This window comes from Pezoporus wallicus, unplaced genomic scaffold (assembly GCF_028554395.1).
Source record: "Pezoporus wallicus isolate ANWC-B61680 ecotype Strahan unplaced genomic scaffold, APGP_CSIRO_Pwel_v1 scaffold_3294, whole genome shotgun sequence".
NCBI lineage: Eukaryota > Metazoa > Chordata > Aves > Psittaciformes > Psittacidae > Pezoporus > Pezoporus wallicus.
In genome coordinates this window covers 5,067,459-5,091,666 of record NW_026635478.1, presented here as the reverse complement: position 1 = coordinate 5,091,666, position 24,208 = coordinate 5,067,459, and the positions used below count along the sequence as shown (strand labels likewise).

The 24,208-nt window shown below is 38.8% G+C and overlaps 1 protein-coding gene across 2 annotated transcripts in view; it reads left to right on the top strand.

The window, feature by feature from the left end:
* VWF (von Willebrand factor) overlaps positions 1-24,208 on the top strand; it is a 129,722-nt gene that overhangs the window by 55,285 nt on the left and 50,229 nt on the right. For both annotated transcript variants that reach the window (XR_008974509.1, XM_057426168.1), the window contains exons 20-30: positions 662-800; positions 2,552-2,686; positions 5,688-5,834; positions 6,484-6,624; positions 8,094-8,213; positions 8,816-8,972; positions 9,548-9,706; positions 10,797-10,932; positions 13,688-15,036; positions 15,823-15,942; positions 17,168-17,311. Coding sequence is in view for 1 of the 2 variants with exons in the window: in XM_057426168.1 (XP_057282151.1) it covers positions 662-800; positions 2,552-2,686; positions 5,688-5,834; positions 6,484-6,624; positions 8,094-8,213; positions 8,816-8,972; positions 9,548-9,706; positions 10,797-10,932; positions 13,688-15,036; positions 15,823-15,942; positions 17,168-17,311 (2,747 nt within the window). In the remaining variant the exon portion in view is untranslated. The remainder of the gene's footprint in view (positions 1-661; positions 801-2,551; positions 2,687-5,687; positions 5,835-6,483; positions 6,625-8,093; positions 8,214-8,815; positions 8,973-9,547; positions 9,707-10,796; positions 10,933-13,687; positions 15,037-15,822; positions 15,943-17,167; positions 17,312-24,208) is intronic.

Genomic DNA, 24,208 nt, shown 5'->3' with positions numbered 1-24,208 from the left:
AGAGTAGGATATCCAAAACAAAATATTAACACAAAATATTCTAGCAGGCTCTGTCCAAACCGCTTCTTGTAATAGGGAAGTTCAAAAAGCACATACTCCTACATGCAGCTTGTAAGAAAAAGGGAAGAACATTCCTTATTCATTTATTATGTTTCAATGCACTATTTGGACTTACGCACCCAATGCTAACACACACTAATTTATGTTTATGAAAGTGTTATCTGATGCACGGTAGTGTAACGTAGTTATGGACATCTATCTAAAGAAGGGTTCTAGCAGCTCAGGTGTGTACCCCTCTGAGAGTACCTTCTCAAGGCCAAACACAAGCAGAAAGGATCTGCTGGGGATATACCTGAGGTCAGACAGCACCACCGACAACTGCAGAGGTTCCACACAGAGCTGCAGCCCGTGTCTGGATTAAGATACACAGGGGAACAGTTCTCCTGTTTGGTCTACAGTTGGTTATTCCCTGACCCAGCCTCAGGAAAAAGGCAAAATAGCAGCTTATCACCACTTGTGTGTCTTCTGGAGAGTTTTCAGATCATGCTGTCTTGGAGGAATCAATTTTTGCTCTTTCACTTTGCCTAAAATACCTTTCATTCTCTTGCTTATTACTTTGGGAATAATGATAACTGTCACTGACTTGTTTTCCCTCTTACAGTGTGTGCCATGGTCGAAAGTGGGAGTGCACCAAAAATGTATGTGATGGCACCTGCACTGTTATTGGTACGGCTCATTATTTGACGTTTGATGGATTGAAATACAAGTTTCCAGGAAACTGTCAGTACGTATTAGTTCAGGTAAGAACATGTCAAATTCCAAAGCTGTCTAATAATATATAAGGTGTTTTATACCTGGATAGAAGTCCAATCTTTGGATAAATCACAGTAAAATAGTCTTAATTACTAAACCAGATGTGTGGTAGAAGAAAGAGAAGCTTATTAGTGACCTCAAAGATGCCTTGAGAACTTTGAAGATGCATTGTGCTCCATAGATGAGTTAGGTTGTCGTGTCTAGCTGGCAGTCATGAATCGTATGATAGCAGCATGGTACAGAGAAATGTTATCTGAATATCATCTCTAACAAGGGATTATAGGTATCCATAAATCAATCTTTCCTTACTCTCCACTAACTTCTTTATCCAGTATTGATGGCTCACTGTCTAATTGAGTGAGACAAGCAGTGCTCGGTGAACTTTCCCTAAATGCATCTAGGGCACAGGTACTGCTTCTTCATTTCAGCAAAGCTGCTGTCCTGTTCCATGCCTATTTGCAGTACACTGACAATATCCATTTTCCTTGCAGCAAAGAACAGAGGTAGATAGAGTCATAGCACACTAACATCAATTTGTGGATTCACTGGGCCAGTCAGAAATAAAGTTAAATGAGATTACATCTCACCTACAGGCACAAATCATTGTGTGTTTAAAAATGTGTGTGCAGAAGATGGATTTAATCTGAAAATTTGGCTTAACATGTGGATCGATCCACTGCTAATTGGTAACAAAAGTCTTCTGCAGTTACAAGTGGCATGCTTCTTGGGTGGGCTACTGTTTTCTCCACAGATCCTTTTCATGAGGCACATTCCTCCTTGCAGTTCTCCTTGATCACAGGAGATCACACAGGAAAGTGTGATCAACCTGTCTTTGGCTAGGTCTTTGAAATATGCTCCCACCTTGATGCCGGCCGGGTTACCGTAGAAGAATGGTTGCTCTGATGCTAGTGAGAGCTCTGTGTAAAGGTCTTGTGGGCAACAATAGCATAAAGTACTATAAAACTACTTAAAATGAAAATGAGATCCATTTCCTCATGAGAAATACAGAGAGCTGTGTTATTCTTTAAAGCTGTGTACTGAAAAAAACCCAACCCAATTTAAAAACCTAAAAGGCTTGAGAGTCATGAATTGTCATATAAGTGTAGTACTAACTCTCTATGCACCTCAGAAATATTTAAGTTGAAAGAAAATCAATGCATTAAACTTTTAAATTTTAATTTAAAGTTTAATACATTAAACTTTTTCTTACTAAATACATGAGAAATAGGTTGACATTATTGTAATTATTATTCAGGTGCTGGTGGGAAAACAAGGGCATCAAAATTTTTGCTCGAGACTGTGCAGTAACTTTATTTCTAACCTAATATTCTAGTTTTAAGTTTTATTTTATCATTAAAGCTGCAGTCTTGTTTTCACTGTTAAATAAATTAATATGTGTTATTAAGATGTACATTGTGCTCATTGTAGGTCTTTAAAATACCACAGATATTATAATAGCATGGATTCTCCCTGCCAAAAAATACCCTGCAAAATATGTGCATGTGTGGGTGTAACTGGCAGAGGGCACCTCATTCTTTAAGGGGTGGACCGTATGAATATCAACACTAAGCACAAAATAAGTTAATATAGGAACAGTTGGCATGCCAACGCATATCCTACTGGCCACAGATTACACAGAGTATTTGAGGCTTCCTTTTTCTCCATAGAGCTGTTTTGTTTTTTTCTTTTTTTTAGAAGTCCCACATTAATGTTTCTTTTGTTTATTTTCATCTGATAGGATTTCTGCAAGGATGTCTCTGGGACATTCCGGATCCTCATTTCAAATGAAGGCTGTGGCTTCACTGGAGAAAAGTGCACCAAAAGGGTTATCATTCTGTATGGAAGTGGGGAAATAGAGTTGCTTAATGGAAATGTATGTACACTTTTGTTCTCTTTAGTTCCCTTTTTTTTGTGAAAATAATTTCAAGTTGTTTAGTAAGATGAGCATGAATAACCTCATGCTCAGTGCTTCTTGGTCATAAAATGAACAGATCAGCAGAATTATAATTGTCCATTTTGTTCCCAGAGGTGTAATACCATTTTGATATTTCTGTTTGATACCAGATAAGAATGCTGTTCCATGCAAACTCATGCAATGAATGCCCTTTCTAAACATGGGAAGCCTAACTCTATTTCAAGCTACATTAAGTGCAAGGAACAGCTAAGAAGTGACTGTCCCATGACTAGTAAAACTTTCAGATCTAATTTAGCCATCTGCAGGACTGAGCACACAGGAAAAAAGTCATGTCTCAAACAAGTTGATGTTGCAGAAGCAAATACCAACTATCCTTTCCTCTGTTAAATTGTCAGATGGAAAATCCAGATGACTGGATTCTTCTTTTTTTCCCTTTTCCTACCAACAAACACTAAAGAATTGAACAAGAATCACTTCTACATCCCACATCCCTTCATGGCAGGAAACAAGCTTTCCACAGGGCAAAGCCTTGAGAGCTGTAGCTATTAAGACTGTGTGTTCAAACAGTACGCAGCTACAGTGGATTATAGTGTTTCAGATGCTCAGTTTTCAGAAACACTGTGATTTGAACTGGCATCTAGACCAGAGATTTACAAAAATGTTGCCTGTGCAAGGTGAAACCAGGCTACATTTGCCTTGTTTTGGGTTCACAAAGCTGTACCAGGTTTGGGCTAGCCTGCAAACTTACTGTGGTTGCTGTGTGCACTGATACTTGACAGGAGACATAAAACGTGACTATTATTACTAGTGTCTGTGCGGTGCATCTTGACAGTGTATGATGCATGTAGGCTTTTGGTTGCTGGAGAAATGAACAGAGGACAGATTGGTTGCCCAGCTCTTTATTTCTACTGCTAAATAATCCCCTTCCTGGGTGAGGATGAATTGAAGTGTAGGGATCATTCCATAGAGCCAGGAAAGCTTCTTTAGGTGGCAGATTTTCAGAAAAGCTGTGATTCATTTTGGACACCTAAAGAAGGGCTAGAAAAGACAGGAGGTGATGAGGCATCTAGCAATTCCAGCAACAGAGGCTGTCTGGTTCCTAAGAGAGTATATCCTTCTAGGAGCTAGGCTTGTATCATGAGACTGAACTTTTAGCTTTCTTCCTAGAGTTTAAGGCTCAAAGAAATAATATCTAGAGCAGGTTTTCACAGAAAGAACAGCAACTGAAGGAGAGATTAAGATAAAACAACTCATATGAAGACTCTTAGGCAATTTCTTACCCAGCGATGACTTTCTACACTTTTTCCACAAGAAGCAAGCAGGAGAATCAAGGCTTTTTGCCACTGAAATATTCCAAAGCAGGATAGTTCAAGTTTTAAGATGATATTATTTTGAAAGCGGCTTCTAGTTTTAAGTAAATGAGGGCTTAATTGAAATATCTGCCTGTTAAGGTTCTGGCTTACAATAAAAAGAAAAAATCTCATGAATTCATTTTTGCTTTTCTGAAATATATAGATCTGCCTGTTTGTAAGGTCAAGAGTTTATGACTTCATGGTTTGGCAAAGAGCCTTCATAAATACAGAAATATTGTAAGTTAGGTCAATCTCCCAGCTCAGCTTTGTTCTTCTCTGTTTTTTTTTTTTTGCCCGAGTTTGGATAGAAAGACTACTCTATGGAGAATTTAAGTAACCAGCGTGACTCGATACTAATATGTTTGGCATAAGAGAATATGAAGAAGCTTCCAGTTCCTAAAATATCTTTTAACATATTATTCCCTAAAGACATTGTAGGCCCTCTTTAGGAGATCCTTTGAGAATGTGAACTATCATCTCTGGGGATAAAGCTTTCTGATAATAACCCAGAGGTGAGAAGAAATGAGCTTTTACTGAATGGAGCAAGAAAGAATAGTGGAAAAAAGAAATCTCTTGCCCTCAAACTAGGAAGTGGGTGAATGGTTTGTGGGCTCCTCTTTCTTCCTTGCTTTAGTCACTATTTGTGCTGATTGAAAGTTTTCATCTGCCTCTTCCATGATTAAGCAGTTCATGAATTAACGGTGCTTAAAGTAACAGCCATGCCAGACCTTTCTCTCCAAATGTAGTTAATAATCCTATTAGATTTCCCACTGAAAGGGGATTATGGTGTGAAAGAAAGCTTTTTAAATTAATCTCTTAAATTCTTAGGAACTGAACACCTCGAATTTGCAGCCAGATGGAAAGAGAAAGATGCACACAGGGGAAGTGAAAGTGATGGAAAAATAAAGAGATACCAAAAGGAATCTCTCAGGATTTTTCCTATTGGTGTAGCTGTTTGGGAAGAAAGTCCTTCAGAATCAGATTCTGGTCCTTCAGAGACCACTGGTGCATGTGATTCTCCCAGTTCACATTGAACTTAAACCTAGCCAGCCCTTTTGTCTTTTCCTGACTTAGGAACACGAAACTGTTAGTTTCCTAAAAAGTTGAAATAAAAATAAAACATAATTTTTCAGTGAGCCATCGACTGAATACTAAGATGATCATTAATTTTTTATATCCTGTCTTCTTTATCAGCCCTCTGTTTAGCAGTCATTGCTTTGTGTCAGCATTTGTGGCAAATATGTTATACTCTGGCAGCAGAAGGGACATTGCCACATTCAAACTTAGAGAAGTGTGATGAAAATGGACTGTCGTATTTGTCTCCCAATTTTCTGTTCAGAAGTGTTGTTTTTAAGGCAATAATTTATCCACAGCAGTGGCGAGTGTAGAGACAAGCCTGTAATCAGTGTCTTAGCAATACCTTGCCTACAGTTTTGCAAGTGCTCTGGAACATCTGTATATCGTATGGGAAATACCTGTTCTCTGGAGAACAGCATGTTTGAAAGTAGCTGTTAACCTATGTTAACACGTGTCCCACTGGGAAAGTGACCTATATGAAATAGTAATTAGAGACACAGTTGATAGCACAATGTGCTTTTCCTATTCAGGTAAACATCAAGGTACCTCCTAAAGACGAAAATGATTTAGAAGTCATGAAGTCTGGCCGTTATTACATCATTTTACTGGGCAAAAGCATCAGTGTGACCTGGGATCTGGCCATGGGAGTCTCAGTTATCTTAAAAGGCAATTTTAAAGTAAGTGGTTTTTGCTTTACTTCTTATTCTCACTAAAGAATGCACTTACTCGCTCTCTGAGGAATAGCATTTTTTTAATGCAGACGTGCTGATAGATTTCCATGGAGTATTAGGCACTTGCTTGAAAATGAAGGCAATTTTTTGTAATACCATAAGGATTCCTTACTTTTTCAGTAGTTCAGCTGTAAGGAGTAAATCCTGGGTCATTGGAGATGAGCTATGACAGAAAGGATGAATGCTGTGGTACTTTTGAAATATGCTGTTAGTGATTTCTTCTGTATTCAAGAGCAGTATAAGGAGCCAGATTTAGTAGTTATGGTGATGAGATAGTCATCTCCAGAAATAAAATGGGATTGTAGGGTCATACTCCAAATAGGGCCAATCGGCACTGCTGGTCACAGTTGTCGTCTTGCTTCCTGGAGACCTTGGAGACAGTATGGACCTACTTTCTGCTAAGCAGTATGGGAATATGAGCTAAACATTCTCTGTGAGTGACTATGTCTATTTTAGTGAACTTGGCAAGGTCAGGGATATTTCAGTTTTTAAGCCTTGTGCCATTAAAGCACTGGGCTAAAAAGACTTCTTAACAAAACCCTAAGCCAATCTACAGACAGAAGATTTATGTATTTTGTGTTTCTTTCCCTGCAAGGATCAAGTGTGTGGTCTGTGTGGAAATTTTGATGGAATCCAAAACAATGATTTGACCAGCAGCAATGAACATCTTGAAGTAGATCCAGTTGACTTTGGAAATTCTTGGAAAGTTAATCCATACTGTGCTGATGTTGAAAAGGTGATTGCGAATGAACTGTGAAAACTAATTAATACGGGTTACAGTATCACTCAAGAGCAGGCAAAGAGGTTTGAAAGGATAAAAAAAAAAAAAAATAAAAATTAACTCCTTCCCCCATCTTTTTGCCAAATAATATTATTTCTTGAAATCCGATAAAAGATCAATTAACTTATTTAAGGATTCTGTGCAGCCTGGCTTCAGATGAATGTTAAATATGTACAGTAGAGGGTGTTCATAGAGTTTGCCAGCCCAGATGATTGAAATCCAGGTATAACTGGAAATCTCATTTTAGAGCTTAATCTGAAAAAACAGCTGTAATTTTCAGATGGGGAGTTCAGATAAGAATTTCTTAATTCCCTATCCAAAATTCTATATCCCAAATCCTAGTCTTTTAAATTCAGTATGAACAACTGAATGTGCAGGTTAATTTCTTTCTATATGCTTCTCAGTCTTTTTTGAAGAGCACTCAGTTACTATTTTTAGGTTGGAGAGGCTTGAAGAGAAAAAGCAAGATACAGGAGGGAATGCAAGACCTTATTGCCCTTTTCCTCTTTTCCAAATACAGAATTTTGAAAGAATAAAATTGAATAATAAATTTGTCTTGAGCTGGCAAATAATTATGGCCAGAAGTATTTCCAAACCAAAAAGTGAGAGGAAACAACTGAAAGACAACTTTTTTTTGACATTTGCAAAATTAAGCATTTCGTTCAGATGATGCTTTAAGGCTGAAAACTTTCTCTTGAAAATTCATCTAAATTTTCAGAGGTTGGGGGAAAAGGCTTTTTTTTAGATCTTTCTTTACAAGATTTAAATTATCAGAAAATAAAATGAAGCATTTATTTTTGATCACCTGAAACATTTTAGGTTACTTTAACTAGTCACAGCATTATCTTGTTAAGTGTCACTTTTTTGATATGACTTGATTGGAGCACAGAAGAAGTAGGAAAAATGAGGAGTGATACCACAGCGTAAAACAGAGGGAGCAGCTTATTTTAGTGTAATAGGCACAAGACAGAACCGGCAGACTGTCTCTGTGAAAAATAACATGTCAATACTAGTGCTTCTTGTTAGTAGATAAATTAAATGGGAGAGGAGGAGGCTACGAAACCATTCTTATTCAGCACCGGCCTTGGGTATTGTCTGCTGAAGACTGATTATATTTGTGAGTCTCGTGGGCCTTCTGTAGAGCTGTGAATGATCATTTTTCAGTGACACTTACTGTCATCAAAATGTCAATGTTAAAACTGTTGTTTTAGCAAGTAAGAGCTGGAGAAAATGTAGAAGGTGACCTGCTCAATTCTAGGTTCTGCTGTGGCAGGATTTGTGCCTGTCATACAATAGATTGAAACGTTCTCAGGGAAACAGTTTCTTTTGTCATGAAAATTGTCTAGTGCTAGTGAGTCTGTACTTCAATTTGAAGTTGTGAAGGCACAGCTAATGCAGTGTGTACTTTTTCTCACAATATTAAGCCCAACAGGGAGCAGACCTTGATGTCTCCACTGTGTGATGGAAACATAGTGAAGCAGGTGATGGTAGAAACATCATGCAGCATTTTGTCTGGGGACCTCTTTGAAGAATGCAAAAAACTTGTGAGTATTGTGTCATGTGTTTAACATTCTTTAATCTGCAATGATCTGTGCTGACACTGATTACAGCTGAGGGAAAAGTATGGTTGTGCTGACAGCATACAGGACTTGGAGGAGGCCAACTAATTGGCATTCTCATCTCTGACCCTCTCCTGTAGCTGATGCTTCAAGAGGAAATGCAGGGTATCACCAAGTAGTAAGCTATAGAATAACTTTTCTTGAGGGAAATTTTATTCTAAAGCCTACAGACTGTCATGTGAAGTCAAGCACAAGAGTTGAGGTTTGAGGGGAGAGGGATCTGAGCTAATGTAATACCATTCAGACTTCATTCTACCTAATCTTCTACACAAGGGGGTATGGGGACAGGGCCCAGAAACATATGAAATTACTCCATAGAGGGAATATGAAGGGACAATAAACTGCACTGTCTGTAGCAACTTTGAGAACATAACCCAGTTTGAGTCCTTGCTGACATCAGTAGAAAAATCTGGTTTATGTGGCTCTTGGAAAATGAAGCAGCCAAACCATCTGAATGGTAAAATATGTCTACAAGAAGGAGACGAAGGAATCACTAAGTGTACTTACCCTGTATTTCTCTTTCGTAGGTGAATCCTGAGCCCTACATAGATATTTGCATGTATGACACTTGTGCTTGTGAATCTATAGGGGATTGTGCTTGCTTCTGTGACACTATAGCAGCCTATGCACATGTCTGTGCACAAAAAGGTGTTACTGTCCACTGGAGATCACCAGCTTTGTGCCGTAAGTACACAAATGAGGAAGTAATGAGGAAGAATTGAGTGAAAAGGTTCAAACTTTTAATAAGTAACCTGTTGGCTCAGATAGACTGTTCTCATCCTGCTCTGCTCCCACTGATGTCCAGAGAAGTTCACTTTTAATGGGACTGGGTTAGTAGCTCACGCTGACATTTCCATTGCCTTTTCTGTTTGTGTTCAGAGCCGTACCTGGAAAAATCAAACCATTCCCTCAATTAGGAGATATAATGGTCTGTGGTACAAACAAATCTAGAGAAAGAAAAGGTTTCTATAATATATATATATATAAAATAACACATATATATTAAAGCTTAAAGCTTATTTTTTGCAAGTGTTTTTATCAAAACCAAAATATCTGGTCCAGAGCTAGTATTTTACTACGTGAAAAAGAGATGATGCTGTGGTAAAAACCATAAATTCTCATTCAAAGATGGAGATCTTTCTTTTTCTAGGTATATGTGGTCCACTTTACACCAAGTCATCATAGTTCCGAGGGGCATAGTGAATACACTCTGATTTGATTCTTTTTTTTTTTTTACCTCTGTTTCTTTCACTGCATAGCACAAAGCTGCGAGGACCTGAATAAACAAGAATTAGATTATCAATGTGAATGGCGATATAATAGCTGTGGACCTGCTTGTCCTATAACATGCCAGCACCCACAGCCTTTGGAGTGCCCTCTGCAGTGTGTGGAAGGATGTCATGTACACTGTCCTGCAGGTAGGTCCATCTTTAGCTTTAAGCAGTTACTTGCCTTTTTCTGCTGTGCTCCTGTTAATTGTAGGTATTGCTGTAGAGTTTTGTTGTAGTTGGGTTTTTTTAACCCTCTATGTGTTTCTATTGCATGAAAGCATTGCAGTCCAGAAATATTCACAGATATGTAAGGCTGGACATTGCAAAATATTTGCATGTAGAAGTTAATTCCTTAACAGGCTTACTGATGTGTTTTCACTACAGTTTCTTACTGCACAAGAGGAAGGTAGTTAGGCATCCTGGTTTTCAGTTGTGAAATGAGCACAGTATGTGGAGGGCATGAAAAGTTACCTAAAGGAAAAGAATGAAACATTGCTAGCAAGAACAAGAGAGGATGGGAACAAGGTGGTAAGAAAGGAACTTGTGAAAATTAGGGGCTGTGTAGCAACAGAGGTTGTTGACTATGTGCTTAAAGTAGGGTATGAACTTGTGCTGGACACTCGTAAAATGCCCTGCTTCAGAGCAATTACTGTAGTGGTGGAAACCCATTGCCTTGACCTGCTTACTACCTGCAAGGCTCTGATGCTCCTGAGAGTGCCCAGCAGCCATCCTCCTGAGAGCTTGATCTTTCAGCATAACTGTTCCCAACAACTGTCTCACAGAAACAGTTGTTTTTAATCAGTAAGCTGTTGATTACGAAAAAGGGAAAAGGAAATTAAAAAATACGGGAAATATGGGGCAGGGAGAGGAAAGACAGGCATTAAGGGAAAGAGTGAAAGATAAGCGGGTGAATAAATAGCTCCTAAAGGCAAAGTGAGAAGATAAGAAGGTGAAGAAAGAAGGTATTTTAAGACCCAGAATAGCTATTCTAGGCCCTGGTATCTCTGATCAGAGGGAGGTAGGGGATACTGGGAGAGATAAATAATATACATGTAAAAAGGAAAATGCCATTTTCCCCTGTTGCCATCAATGCTTTGTTCTAAAAATATATTCACCTTCTGAATGGTACTGGCTGTTGCAGATTATGTTTTTTTTTCATAGCAGGGTAAATGCAATGATTAGTTTCACAATAGATGAAAATTGGCATCTTTTATACTACTGTGCTATTTTGAAACAGGGAAAATACTTGATGAACTGTCCCTGGATTGTGTCAGTCCGGAAGAATGTCCCATGTGTGCAGTTGGAGATGTCAAGATCCTGCATGGAAGGAGAATAGTTTTGAACAGAGATGATCCACAGCACTGTCAGTCTTGGTATGATAAGCTTATTCAGTCAAATAGCATGCCTGTTGAGTAGGATGAAGAGGGAGACATGAATCACATCCACATGAATAAGTTTCTGGATGTAACTTTAAATATACCATTGAAGGTGAAGCTTGGAAACCATCTTTTATGTCAGTATTCCTTCACATAAAATCTGAAGATGAAGTATTTCAGTGACAGTAGGGATTACAGAATGTCAGCTGAATTTAAGCAAGTGAAATTCATAAATTCCTTTCAAAAAAGGCATTTTCCCATGTGTAGGTGGCCCTGCTGGCTTCAGATGTTCCATTTCTTTCTGTGTGAGGTGTGATTCAACATCAGTAAAGCCATCAGACTCTTTGCTTTCGCCAGTACGAAAAGAAATCTTAGATATAGTGCAAGATCTGAATGTGCACTCAGCCTAGCACTCGCTGAGACTTTTAGCAGTTGGAATTGTGTGCTGTTATTGGAAAACCGTTTTCCCCAAGATTTTAAGATGATATCCTGTGGCCTGATACTGCACGGATGCATTTCCAAATATGATGAAATTAATGACAGGATGCACATGTTGTGCACCATGCAGAATGAGGGCCATAGGCTGCAATGTGGCAGAGATCAGTTTTAATTCTGTAAACTTCCCAGTGGCATATTATGCCATGGCCTGTAGTATTTGAAAAGTTTTTATTCTTTGGATGTCTAGACCCTTGGTGGATATATGATGGATAATAATTTCTAACACTGTGAATACAAGAGAGTTTTCCGTCTTGCATTTTTGACCGTATTTAAAAGTAACTGAGTTGTAAAACTGCAGCAGCTATTTAGCCCAGACTATCACCTTAGCTCCAAGTGCTCTGAACCTCTCAGAAGCTGTGGATGGGATGGAATTCCTGGCCTCTTGCCGGGTCTAACGTAAGTCTGTGCTATAAACGCAGAGCATGAGACTATTAGGCTAATCAATTAATTTTTTATTATTTTTTTTTCAACAGTATATGCAGAGCATCTTAAATTCCATCAAAAGGTCAAAAAAAAAAAATTCTTCATAAATGAGTGTCTGTTCCCTAATTTTTGTAATCCTTAATAATAATTTATCTTAAATGTTGATACACTGGCCACTGTTCACAAACGATTTCAGAACATTAGGAAAACTTACCTCACTAGAGAAACATCCTTTTGCATAGCTGTCACCTAATTTAGATGCCTACACCATCTGTATAAACAATAGAAAATCTTGCACAAAAATGAATTTTATAGCAAATATCCAAAGGAAATTGAAAACTAGAAGAGGCTCATTCATATTAGGATTAAAATAATAAATCTGCATTTGCTAGATGTTAATGCCAAAAGTAGCTGTGCATTCTTCAATTAGGAAGACACTAGAAGCAGCTTGGAAAGAACATAGTGCTTAAACTAAGGGAACTTAAACTAAGCTGCCACGTTGCCAGTCTTGTCCTGGAAAATGGCACCTTCTCCCAGTATTGACTTATTTAGTTGGTACATCATGGGTTTCTGTGGCAGCGAAAACAAGCATTTCTTTTAGTCTTTGCTCTTTCGTAAACTTTTCCTATTCTGTTTCTTGGCCTGTCCATTAAGCCAAAGAAAATGTCTGTACCACCCTGTGCATAATTACAGTCAAGTTCTTTGCTCTGACAAGTGAAGAAAAGAGAATCTTGCAACCAGGAATTAGAAAAGCAGAAGTGTTAAGGCTTTGCTTGAGATAGAAAGAGATGAATTATAAACAAGTTCCTAAAAGGTGAAGGGTGACAGAGGTGAAAAATCTCATGGCAGTGCAGAAGGATGAATAGTGGGAAAAGCAGAGATGGGGGAAAAGAACAATGGGAGCTGAGATGGAAGGGGAAGAGAAAAATGTACTAGTGGAGGTGAATAGAAATGGTGGGGAAAGACGACTATAAAAGAGATAACAGCTATGGATGAAATATGCCATTTAGTATGAGAAAAGGGACTGAAAAACAGAACACAGTAAATAAAAGGAAGATAACGCAGACATAAAAAATATGGAGGACAAACGTGCCAAAGCTCTACCCAAAACAAAATCAAGTTGGGAAAAAAAAAAGGAATGTAGAGCACTTTAGAGGCAGACAAAAGGCTGTTTTTATTTTCAGTACAGTTAAAATCTAGGTAAGCTTAGCCTCTTTACAAAGTCTGCTAAGTCATATCACATCTGAAAGCATCTTTCCTACGCCAGAAGTTTACTTTGTGTTAGCTGCCGCCAGTTTGCCTCATGTTTTTCTTGCTTGTGAAGCAAACCAGATCTGCCAGTTCAGTCTACCAGTGGCTTGTTGACGAAGCTCAATGGATTTCTAGGCAATTTCCAGACACAGATTTTACATATTCTGCCAAAGACTATTGTAAAGACAGTTTCCTCTGACAAACACATCGTAGTTTGTCATATGTTTCCTGTATCTCAACAAACATACATGAATATATAGGGTTTAGCTGTACAGTACCATACTAGGAGCTGTGGGGAAATGGGGAAGGGGATAAAAAAGTCATAGAATCATCGAATAGGTGGGGCTGGGAAGGACCTTAATATCATCTAGTTCCAACCTCCCTGCCATGGTTAGGGAAGCATCACACTAGACCATTCTTTCACATTGATTGAATTCACATTGCTTCACATCATGTTTTGGTTTTGTTGTGTTTTTGAGATATTTAACTGTTTCTGTATGAACATTCTCTCATTATATGTGGGTGATGTGTTATTATAAGAATTGTTTTTTTTTACAGTTAAATTTGTTGATTTTTGTAGTCTGTGTGAAGGGAAGAACTTAACGTGTGTATCCTGTGAGCCAGTGGAAGACACCATAACACTGACAACCCCTGCTCCAGAGGAGGACATTGAACTGCCACCCAGTGAATACTCTTGCAGCAAGATGATGGACCTGGCCTTCCTCATGGATGGCTCCAATAAACTGTCAGAGGAGGACTTTGAACAGCTGAAGACTTTCATAACTGGCATGATGAAGAAACTCCACATCTCCCAAAAGAAAATCCGAGTGTCAATTCTAGTGTACAGGGCTGGCCCCACAATCTATCTTGGCCTTAAAGATATCAAATCACAGTCCCAGATGAGAAAAATTGTCCAAAACATAAAATACACAGGTGATGAAGCTTCAAATGCTGCTGAAGTCCTTAAATACATCGTGTTTCATGTATTTGGAAAAGCAGAAAGAACCAATGCTGCCAGAATTGCAGTGCTATTTATAGCAAGCAAGTCTTCAGGAAAACTCCGCAGCATCCTCCCAGTTCTGAAGAATAAAAAAATCACAGTAATACCTGTAGGGATCGGGCCGTATGTCAGTGTGGAGCAAATCAGGTTCATTGAAAAGCAGTCACCAGATAATAGAGCCTTCCTACTGAACAACGTGTTAGAGCTAATGGATAATAGGGGTCTCCTCATTGATCACCTGTGCGATCTTGGACCAGAAGAAAGTTCTCTGTTGCAGGCTACATCCACTCCACCCGTATCCAGTGTCTTATTTTCCCCCTGGGGACTTACAGCTCCACCACCCCTTTCAGAAAAGCCCACTCACAAAAAGCTGGACGTAGCTTTTATTGTGGAAGGATCTGACAATGTGGGGGAGGAAAATTTCAGTATTGTCAAGAAGTTCCTTGAGAAGGTGGTCACAGAAATGAATGTGGGACAGGAAGATATTCATGTTACAGTTATGCAGTATTCCGAGTCTGTCACTCTGGAGTATTCCTTTAGGGAAATACAATCAAAAGAAAGTATTCTTGAGAAGGTGAGGAGCATACCCTACCAAGGAGGGAAGGCTACCAACACTGGGAATGCCCTTGATTATATTTCCAAACACACATTTACGGCAGTGAATGGGGGCAGGCAAGATGTTCCTCACTTAGTATACATGGTGTCATCCAGTCCTTCCACTGATGTTATCACACGACCTCCTGGGAGCATAAATGTTATTCCCATAGGCATAATCCCCAATGCAAATATCCAAGAGCTCAGAAAGATCGGTCACCCTAATAATCCCATTATCTTGCATAGTTATAACACACTTATTGAAGAAGCACCTGAATTAGTGCTGCAGTCATGCTGCTCTCATAAAGTTTGGAAAGCTTGGACAGACCTTCCAGGTAAAGTTTGGATGTATTTTCTGTGTAATTTACTCTTTCCTCTGTCCTGTCTCTTCCACTTCCCCCTCACATCACTGAAATTTGAAGGTTTCCTGTATCTCATTTGGTATCTTCTTGTCCAAATGCCAAGGATGGACCATTTATCTTCAGTGGAGGCTGAGGCTGCTGCCCCAGTTCAGCAGTACCAAGCAAAGACCTGCAGCCAGCCTTCTGTAGGCACAGAAGTCCTTGGCTTCATTTTTCAGTAAAGTACAGTAGCTTTCAGATAGGTTGTACGGTGACAGAAGAAAAAAAGTTGTTCTTTTCTGTGTGTCTCAAGGAAGTTAAAATTATACTTCCTCTTTCCTCAAGAGACTTCATTGGTTTTGTGTTAGGTTTTTGCTTTTTTGGGGGGGCAAGGGGTGGGGTGGGAGGGGGAGGAAGGATTTGGGAGGTTGGTGGTATTTTGTGGTTTGGTTTGTCTGTTGTTGGAGTTTTGTTGCTGCTGTTGGGTTGTAGTTTTGTTTTGTCAGGGTTTTTTTTTTTCTTCTTGTTTTTGGTTTAGTCCACTGAGAGTAAAATAGCATTATCAGAAAAGCAGGAATTGAAATACCCATGCTTCCCACTGAATATAAAATCTCAAAGTTTTCATTGAAGGGTCATCACTTATTGTTTCAATTGGTCATTATTTCTTTGTTTTCCCAAAATGCCCTTTCTCCTCTTTCTGCTCCTACCAATAGATTACCAGATGCTACTTGTGGTTATCATGTATAAATAACATTTTTTTTTCTTCCTCCTCCTCTTCAGAGTTGTGCAACAAACCAATAGATGTCATGTTTCTTCTGGATGGAAGTTCCAGTATTGGAGCATCAGAGTTTGAGGAAATGAAAAACTTTATAAGGGCATTTATTGAAAGTGCTGAGATCAGTATGTGTCTGTCTTTTAAGTCAAACACATGAAAACGTTTTGTATTCTTTTGCTTATACAGGACAAAATAGCTTCTCAGTATCAGTTTTCTTAATTCTTTATTTTAAAATGACTCATTCCAATTCCTCAAAAAAAAAAAGTTTTTATTGGGGAAATCAGGCTGGTAAAGCTTTTGGTTCAGATACAGTTCAGTTTCATCCTAAACCAAGCTGTTCTGGTTCAGGTGAATAAAGGTTTGATATCGAATTTGGGAAATTGTGTGACAAGAAATAGCTCAGACATCAGCTCTTACAATAGCTTCCGTGTATACTGCACTGGACATAAGAAGTGTGTGTGCCAAACCAGCAAAGAGGTCCTTGTCACAGCATGGAGATTTAGCTGAATCATTTTGTATGGCAGAAAAGCAAAAATATGTGGTTGGTTTTGGTTCACTTCTGGATTAGGTTTGACGCAAATGAGAGTAATAGTTCAAGTTCAGTTCTGCTTCAGGTTAAAATGGATATTTCAGAGGGGTTTTCGTTCAGGGTTGGTCCCACTGCAAGGTTTTAGTCTTTAGAACTGGCATTCCTGGTTCTGATCAGCCCTTTTTGGCTAACGTAGGATGCTGGAAATGACTTTTTGAGATTTATTTCTTGACTTATGTTGGATGACAAATGCTTTTTGGGAGTGCTAGACTTGCTTGCAAGGTATGTACTGATGGGATGTACACCTTTAGTTAGGTCGTTTAGCACAAAGGGAAATTTGCATGAAATGTAGTCGTCTGGGGAACTTGGCCCATCAGACAAATGGGGCATCAAGCTACTGCTCTTGCAAACCAATGTGCACATAAAAAAAAAAAAGATGTTTAGACAATTTTAAAATGGAAAAGGAATAATATTTAGATATTATATGTTATGTATTTGGATATTATAATATTATATTAATAATATATTATTATAATATAATATCTAATAATATTATTTCAACAAATTGGATTCTCCAGTCATGGTCAAGTTGACCTGAGGTAAAATATTGTATGCTAATTTCTGACAGAAAACAAACTGTTTCCAGCAGTATTGCATTTTTTTTTTTTTGCCTGTAAATAATTCAGTTTTGATCGTCTGATTGAAACTGCAGCTATCTAATTGTGCTTAATGTAAAACACAACCGTAGTGTATCCTTTTTATTTATTTTAAGACATTCATATGCACTGCTTAGAATGTGTATTTCTTGCTTTTTCTTTCAGGCAATACTTCGATTCATGTGTCAGTTCTCCAGTATGCCAGGGAAAATAATCTAGAAATTTCATGGAATGTGCCTCAAGAGACTAAAAAGCTTGTAGAAATGGTGCAATCAATTCAACAAAGGGAGCAAGGTCCTACCAGACTAGGTGAGTGATTATGTGGATGTTGATGTTTAAACAAGAGTTAAAAATTCCCCAACCAAAACATGGAAATACTGAATATAGCCTGGCCCCAGTCACCAGTTTGTGTCAGTGCTACTCCTAGAATCAAAGAATTGTAGAATGGCTTGGGTTGAAAGAAACCTTCAAAGGTCATCTAGTCTAACACCCTACAATGCTCAGGGGCATCTTCTGCTACATCAGGTTGCCCAGAACTACATCCAGCCTGGCCTTGAATGTCTCCAGGGATGGCACAGTGGTATTGTTCTGTAGCAGGACTCAAGGGTTTTTTTAGTTCACTCATATATTTACCAAGAAATGTACATATTGTACAGTTTCAATTTACTCTTATTAAACTGTATCTGTAGCTTACTTGAATTAGGCTTCATTTTAATGTACTTTGGAAAGAAGACGACCAGTTTCTTTTTTGCCTTGAAGTAGTTCTCAGCATTTGCATTCATTATCTTTTAAGCAAGCAAGACATAACTAAGAAGTGAAGATTTTGATCATTAAAGTTTCACCAGCAATTAGTTAATTAGACATTCAGCAGCACAACTGCTTATCCTGACTTCAATAGCTGCTACTGTCAGGTGTTTGTTACTCTGTTCTGAGCCACTGTAACCCATCTGGTTGAAAAAAAAACTTAGCAAAACAGGAGTTATATTCTGGGTGGTTCAGTTTCCTCACCCAAGTTGCTGTTCTGGTCCCACAAGGACTTGGGCTGACACAAGATTAGAGATGGTGTCGGGGAGCAAGGATCACCTTAAAGCGGCACCTTAGCTGAAAAGCTACTTGTGAAACATCATCTTTTGTTCCAGACAACTGCATCTTTTGTTCCAGACAACTGCATTCTGAAAAACATGTCCACTTCAATTTTCATGTGCTAAAACATAACACAAAATTCCCACTGGGTCTGTGGAAATTCAGTACACACACATGTATCAGTTGTAGGTTTCAGCAAAAAATTATTCTCCTACAACATATCTGATCTTTCACCAGATACCCTGAGAATTTTGTTCTTCTGGACTGGAACTGCATATGCTCTGGCAGCCACCAAGCATTAGGGTCCTATAAGAGTTGAGGAGTACACAGATTTTTAGGGTCTTTGGCCTACTTCAGACTGTAAAGAGTTATTGGTACAGAAAAGTGAGAAATAAAACCTGACTTCCATAGTTCGCAAGAGGATTAGCCATGATTGCTTTCTCAGCCTGGAGAAATAAAAATACCAGATGGCTGATGAGACTTCTATAGGCTCGTTGTGGGATAAATTGTTACATACAAATAGATAAGTTTCATGAAGCCTTCCATTTAATGTGTATAGTAAGCTACGCTGAACTACAGGATAAACAGAGAAAACATGGCCTTTGGGAAATGAAATGGGAGAGGCAGCCACATGACATACTCGTTAGTGATTTGTTTATGTCTCATTGGAAAATGCTCAGAGACCACAATGAGGGATGTGATATAATGAACCAAAATGGAATAGAGTAGAAGTAGTTCCTCCCAAATGAAGTAATGAAAATAAGTCACTGTGGTCCTGTCCTGTGCCTTGTAATGTGTATGAATTCAGCTGACTGTGTAGAAGACTCGGCATCCATGGGAAACACATGGTCATTCATGTCTTTCTGTCTGTGCTCTGGCTTCTGAAAATGCAGAGGCTGCTTAAAAAGTGTGGATGGCTCAGTCTGGATATTGCAGTTCCCTAAGTAGCTTTGGAAATCTTTTCTAGCCTATGGAGGACTTGATTACGATTTACCTATCAAAAATATTGTTACTATCAGACCAGCGCTGTCTCTTCTCATTTGCATTGGTTTCCCTATGGTAGAAACACAATCCTGTGTAAACTTTATTCAATCTTTGCTGATCCAAATCATCTTATTTTAGTCAAAAAAACTATACGTGCAGAGAGCTACTGTAGGCACTGTTGCCAGTGCTGCAAAAGGCTTACTGTATAAATGTTCTCTTTCGTTCAACCGTAAGGAAACTCCAGGAGAGAGATACATTTTATTAGTAAGAAATAATGAAAAACTAGACTATTGGAGGGCATAGGCAGCACAAAAGAGCAGCTTACACCACAAAGCTTTCCCATGCTTATGCAATAAAATAACATCAGGCAAATTACGGCTCAAGTGACCTATTGAGAAGCAGCTCTGGGAATATTTAGACATAATGAAACTGTGTATGACTTTACTGAAGAAATAACTGGGAAACAAAAAAAACCAACCAAACAAACAAAAAAACCCAACCCCTAACTGCAAGCAAGAGCTGACTATGTCAGCCTTCATTCATCTAAAAGGGTGATCTATGCAAGAGTACTGAGAATCACATAAACATGCCTCTGTTCAGCATTCATGGGTATTTAGGAAAGTGATGGGGAGCATGCTGAGCAATCCCTGTAGTAAGATCACAGAATAAATAAAACCAGAATGGTTTGGGTTGGGAAGGACTTTAAAGATCATCCAGTTCCAACGCCCTGCCACAGGGAGCACCTTCCACTGGGCCAGGTTGCTCCAAGCTCCATCCAACCTGGCCTTGAACACTGCCAGGGGTGGGGCAGATACAGCTTCTCTGGGCAACCTGTTCGTCATAGTGAAGAATTTCTTTTACATCTGATCTAAATCTCCCTTCTTTCAGTTTAAAGCCATTACACCTTGTCCTACCACTGCATGCCCTTGTAAAAAGTTCCTCTCCTACATTCTTGCAGGCCCTCTTTAGGTACTGGAATGCTGCTATAAGGTCTCCACAGAGCCTTCTCCCTCCCATCCACTGAAGGACAGGACTACCTCACTTGCTTCCCCACTGCTGTTTCTGAATTGCTGGTGTCAGCTTCTTTCTGAAGCCGGCTTTGGGTGACTACCAGTCTCTTCCCTTCTTCTCATTTAATTCATTATACTGGGAGGTGGTTTTGTTTGCTTGCTTGTATTTTTAGTTCATTCCTTACAAGGTTTGACAGGTGAATATGGCCTTGGTCGTGGTAAGAGAAATGCAGGATTTGTGAACTGCAGAGTCAGAAAAACAGGGAAGGCGGTTTGTGACCTTGTAGCCTGCTTCTTTCAGTGCTGGTAGGCTGTTGGACTGACAAATCTATGCTGCTCATGAAGAGTTTAGCTATTCTGTTAATTGGCACATGTTAATGCCAGGCTATTAATGTGCTAAGAATTGGCTGTTTAAAGCATTGATCTGTGGAATCAGTTTGCAATAGCTAATTTGTTTCAAAATTAAAATAATCTGCTATTTTCAGTTCAAAAACCCCAATTCAATGTCAAGTTAATACTAAGTCAAAATGTCAAGTTCAAGTCAAAATAAGATGTAAAAAAGCAGCTACAGTATTATCATCATGGAGGGTTGTTCCTAATTAGACAAGTCCTTGGTTAAATAGATGCCCTCTGGACTATCAAACAGTCTAGATAGTGTTGGCTTTTCCTATGCTGCTTCAGGTGCTGGGGAATCATTTCTCTTCTTTCCCAGGCAGCTTTCAGTACTTGTGAATGATTAGGACCTATTGTGTCTATTTTCTTTTTTGGTCAAGATGTTGCAGAAATGTTAGTGAAACCACTGAGGCCACTTAAGGCACTGATTCACAGGTTCCCGGCAGGAACCTCCATCTAACTGGAATCCCCTGTCTGTCACAACTCCACAGACCCTCATGGGGGCCCTATGTTTTGTTCCTCATTTCAGACAAAATTGAAGAAAATAACTCCAAAGGTTGCTTTTAGGAAGTTTTTGCTTTCCTTGAGGCACCCACCAAATCATTAAATGTGTGTTGGTTTATTTTCCTTCAGATTGGCTTATTTTGGGATGAATCCTTTTTAACTTTAATTTCTTGGATGTATTTCAAACACTTCTAGAGCACCTTGTGCTCTTTCAGTTCTTTCCATGGTGTTTATAATTGCTCCCAGTCTAATATCTGTGATTTGGATTAGTGTGCCTTTTTGCACATTTTCCCTCCTCTATCCAAATCATTAATGAAATTACTCAATAAGGCAGAATATAGTGTAATTCCCTGTAGGCTGACACTAAACATCTTCAACTCTACTCAACAGATTGCCTTTTATCCTTAAAGTTTGTTTATGTCTATTTAATCAGCTTTCAGTCCTTGCAGGAACCTCTTACATGAACCGTTCTGAAATATTACTGCAGAATATGAGTTTGGCTTGAATGTGCATCAGGTGATTAAAAAAAACAAATAATTATTCAGCTAATTAGCCCTTATTAAATAATCTTGTTCAAGAAGTTTCTTGCAAAGGCTTTTCTGACTGTCAGAAGTTCAGCATCGCAAGTCCATAGCCTTAGCTGGCAGGAAAAAACTGTGCAGTAATGTCACCATTTTCCATTCTCCCCAGACCCCTAATTTTTGTAGGATATCTTCTATTGATTTTGCTTTAATGATATTCCAAACAGACTTTTGTTTTGTACTCTATAGTGTAGTCAGGAGTGTATCAGCACTGCAAGATACATTCATGACTATACTAGTACTAAAAGTATTGAATGCTGGGGAGAAGGTGATGTGCTGTGGTAGCATCCTTTGGAATGACTGACTCACCTTTTTTAAAGCAGCCAATATAGATCAATGTTTTTTTTGTTTTTTCTTTTTATTTATTGGTATTTTTTCCCTGGACATGGCCAGTGACCAACAATCATGCTCTACCGACTGAGCTGAAAGGCTGCTGGGGGCTCGGTACTCCTGCAAGCTAGACCAGTTCGTTCAATTATGCAGATAAAGGTTTAGATGTTAAAATTTGGGAAGTGCATGTGCACATGTGTGAAATTGTGGCTGTTATACCTGCCAGGAACCAGCATAAGTGTAACATGTTAGGAGGCAGTAGAAGAGGGGGCAGGAGGTCAGAGCAGGTGACCGGACATGCATTCCCCATCACATCCCCTGACTTTGGGAACAAGATTTCTTTTATTGTGTGTCATGCTGCGCTTAGCTCTGTTATTCTCCTGTATGCAGTGAAGGATCTTGGCTTTGAGACTTCCATCTTGATTTCTCATGGGTTGTATGTCTAATGCCTTAAGAACTTATGAGTATAGAAATCGTTCTGCTTCCAAAGCCGATCTGTTGCTTTTCTTTTTTTGGTAGTACATTGTATATGCAAGAAACAGAAACCTTTTGTAACACATGAGACTAACATAATCTACTCCCATGTTCAGTATGTGGGAACATGTTGGCTGCTAGTCTGCATCTCAGTTAACAAGCACACAAAAAAGAAAATCCTTGAAGACATGTAACCCTTAAAGCCTATGGCAAACCTCCTGTTCACTTCACTGGGGCTATATGATACCCCTTGTCAATGCTAGCAAAGGATGTTTTGGCCACTGTCAAATTTTCTTCAGACAAAAACTATTTTTTTTGTTGTTTTATGGAGCAGGATTTAGAGTATTTTTCTGTTAGTGTTTTGATTTTCTCTAGGGTCCATCACTGAAATGATGTGGTCCCATACAGCTAAGCAGGTTTAAGAGCTAGCTACTGCAGAAGGGCCCAGCCCCAGCCTCCTGACACATAGTGCTGCACACTTGCTCTGCCTTCTTTCTGTGGGAAGAGATATGCATTCAGCCTTCAGTGAGCTGAGGGAAGGGCCAAAATGACTGAAAGCAAGGTACTTTGGTTCCTGAAGGAGTGGACCCTTCCTTCTGCCAGTAGCTTGCTATGGCAGTAATGCAGCCAGAGATGTGTTTGCAATGTATATAGAAAGGTCAGAGCAAGCTGGAGTGGAGCCATCAACAGCAGTGGCCCAGATGTCAGCTGCTGGAGGGATGTAAAAGACACAAGGTGGTCTCATAAAGGCTGAAGCCTGGTGATCTGGTCATTTTAAAGCTAGTTTAATTATGTCCAAGATGCTGTGCACTCTCTTTTTGATCTTATGTAGCCTTATGCTTGATGATATTTATTTCAGTGTAAACATTTCAAATTGCCTTGGTTGGTATGAAAATGGCAGATTACTGTTATGTTTCAGTTCACGTTGGTCACTTTACTAGCAGTCCATACTTTTTTTCTTATGGCTTCTGAGTAGTTTGGTATTTCTCTCCCTGGTGGGATCTAGAGGTAAACAGGTGAGAAGAGACACCTTCCAGCTTGGGATGGTGACTTTCTTAATCCCTCTAGCAGGACAAAAGTTTTCATTTGATCCTATCTTCAGACACCTGGCTCTTTTCTCTCTGGCTTCAAAATAAGGGGAGGCATCCAAAGAGTTTTTAGTACACTAAAACAAATTTTCCACACGTTAAAATGAGTAATTGTTTTTTGGGGACTTTGAAATAGTCCCTGGTTCTATTACAATGGAACTTGATTTCTTTATTAGAAATTATAAAAATAATGGATTTTCCAGTTTACAGGTTTGTGTGCAAGTTTCTGAAAGTTTTCAGAATTAATGGGAGAAATAAAAATGGAGCTGGAGAAGTTGGTGACCACACCAACCACACAAAAATCAAAGTGTCATTAAAAACTGACGAGTACAGAAGTACTTTTCACAAATAAAAAAATGAAAATCCATTTGTAATTCTTGCTGTGTGAAAGTTTAACCTAAAATATTTTAAAGTTAAAACTTGAAATACTTTTTTTAGTAATTCTTCATAGGACAAAAGGGAAATGAATCAATTTTTTGGCAGAGTGACCATCCTGGAAAGATCTCGGGGACTGGAATATAGTCATATTAATTTTCTGAAATTTGTTTTATCCCTTAGTTTTTTATAGCTAACATGCCATTCTTCATCTAACATCTGCCTCTGCAGACATGTAGAGTAACTGTTGAACAACAAAACCATTTGTAGCAAAGATTGTGAGACAGCTATATTGGATATGAGTTAAATACCTGGGGCTAGTTAATTTTTCTGGTGAGCAATAGTAGTTTGTGAAATTGAATCTCCATTGCCTAACTGATAATG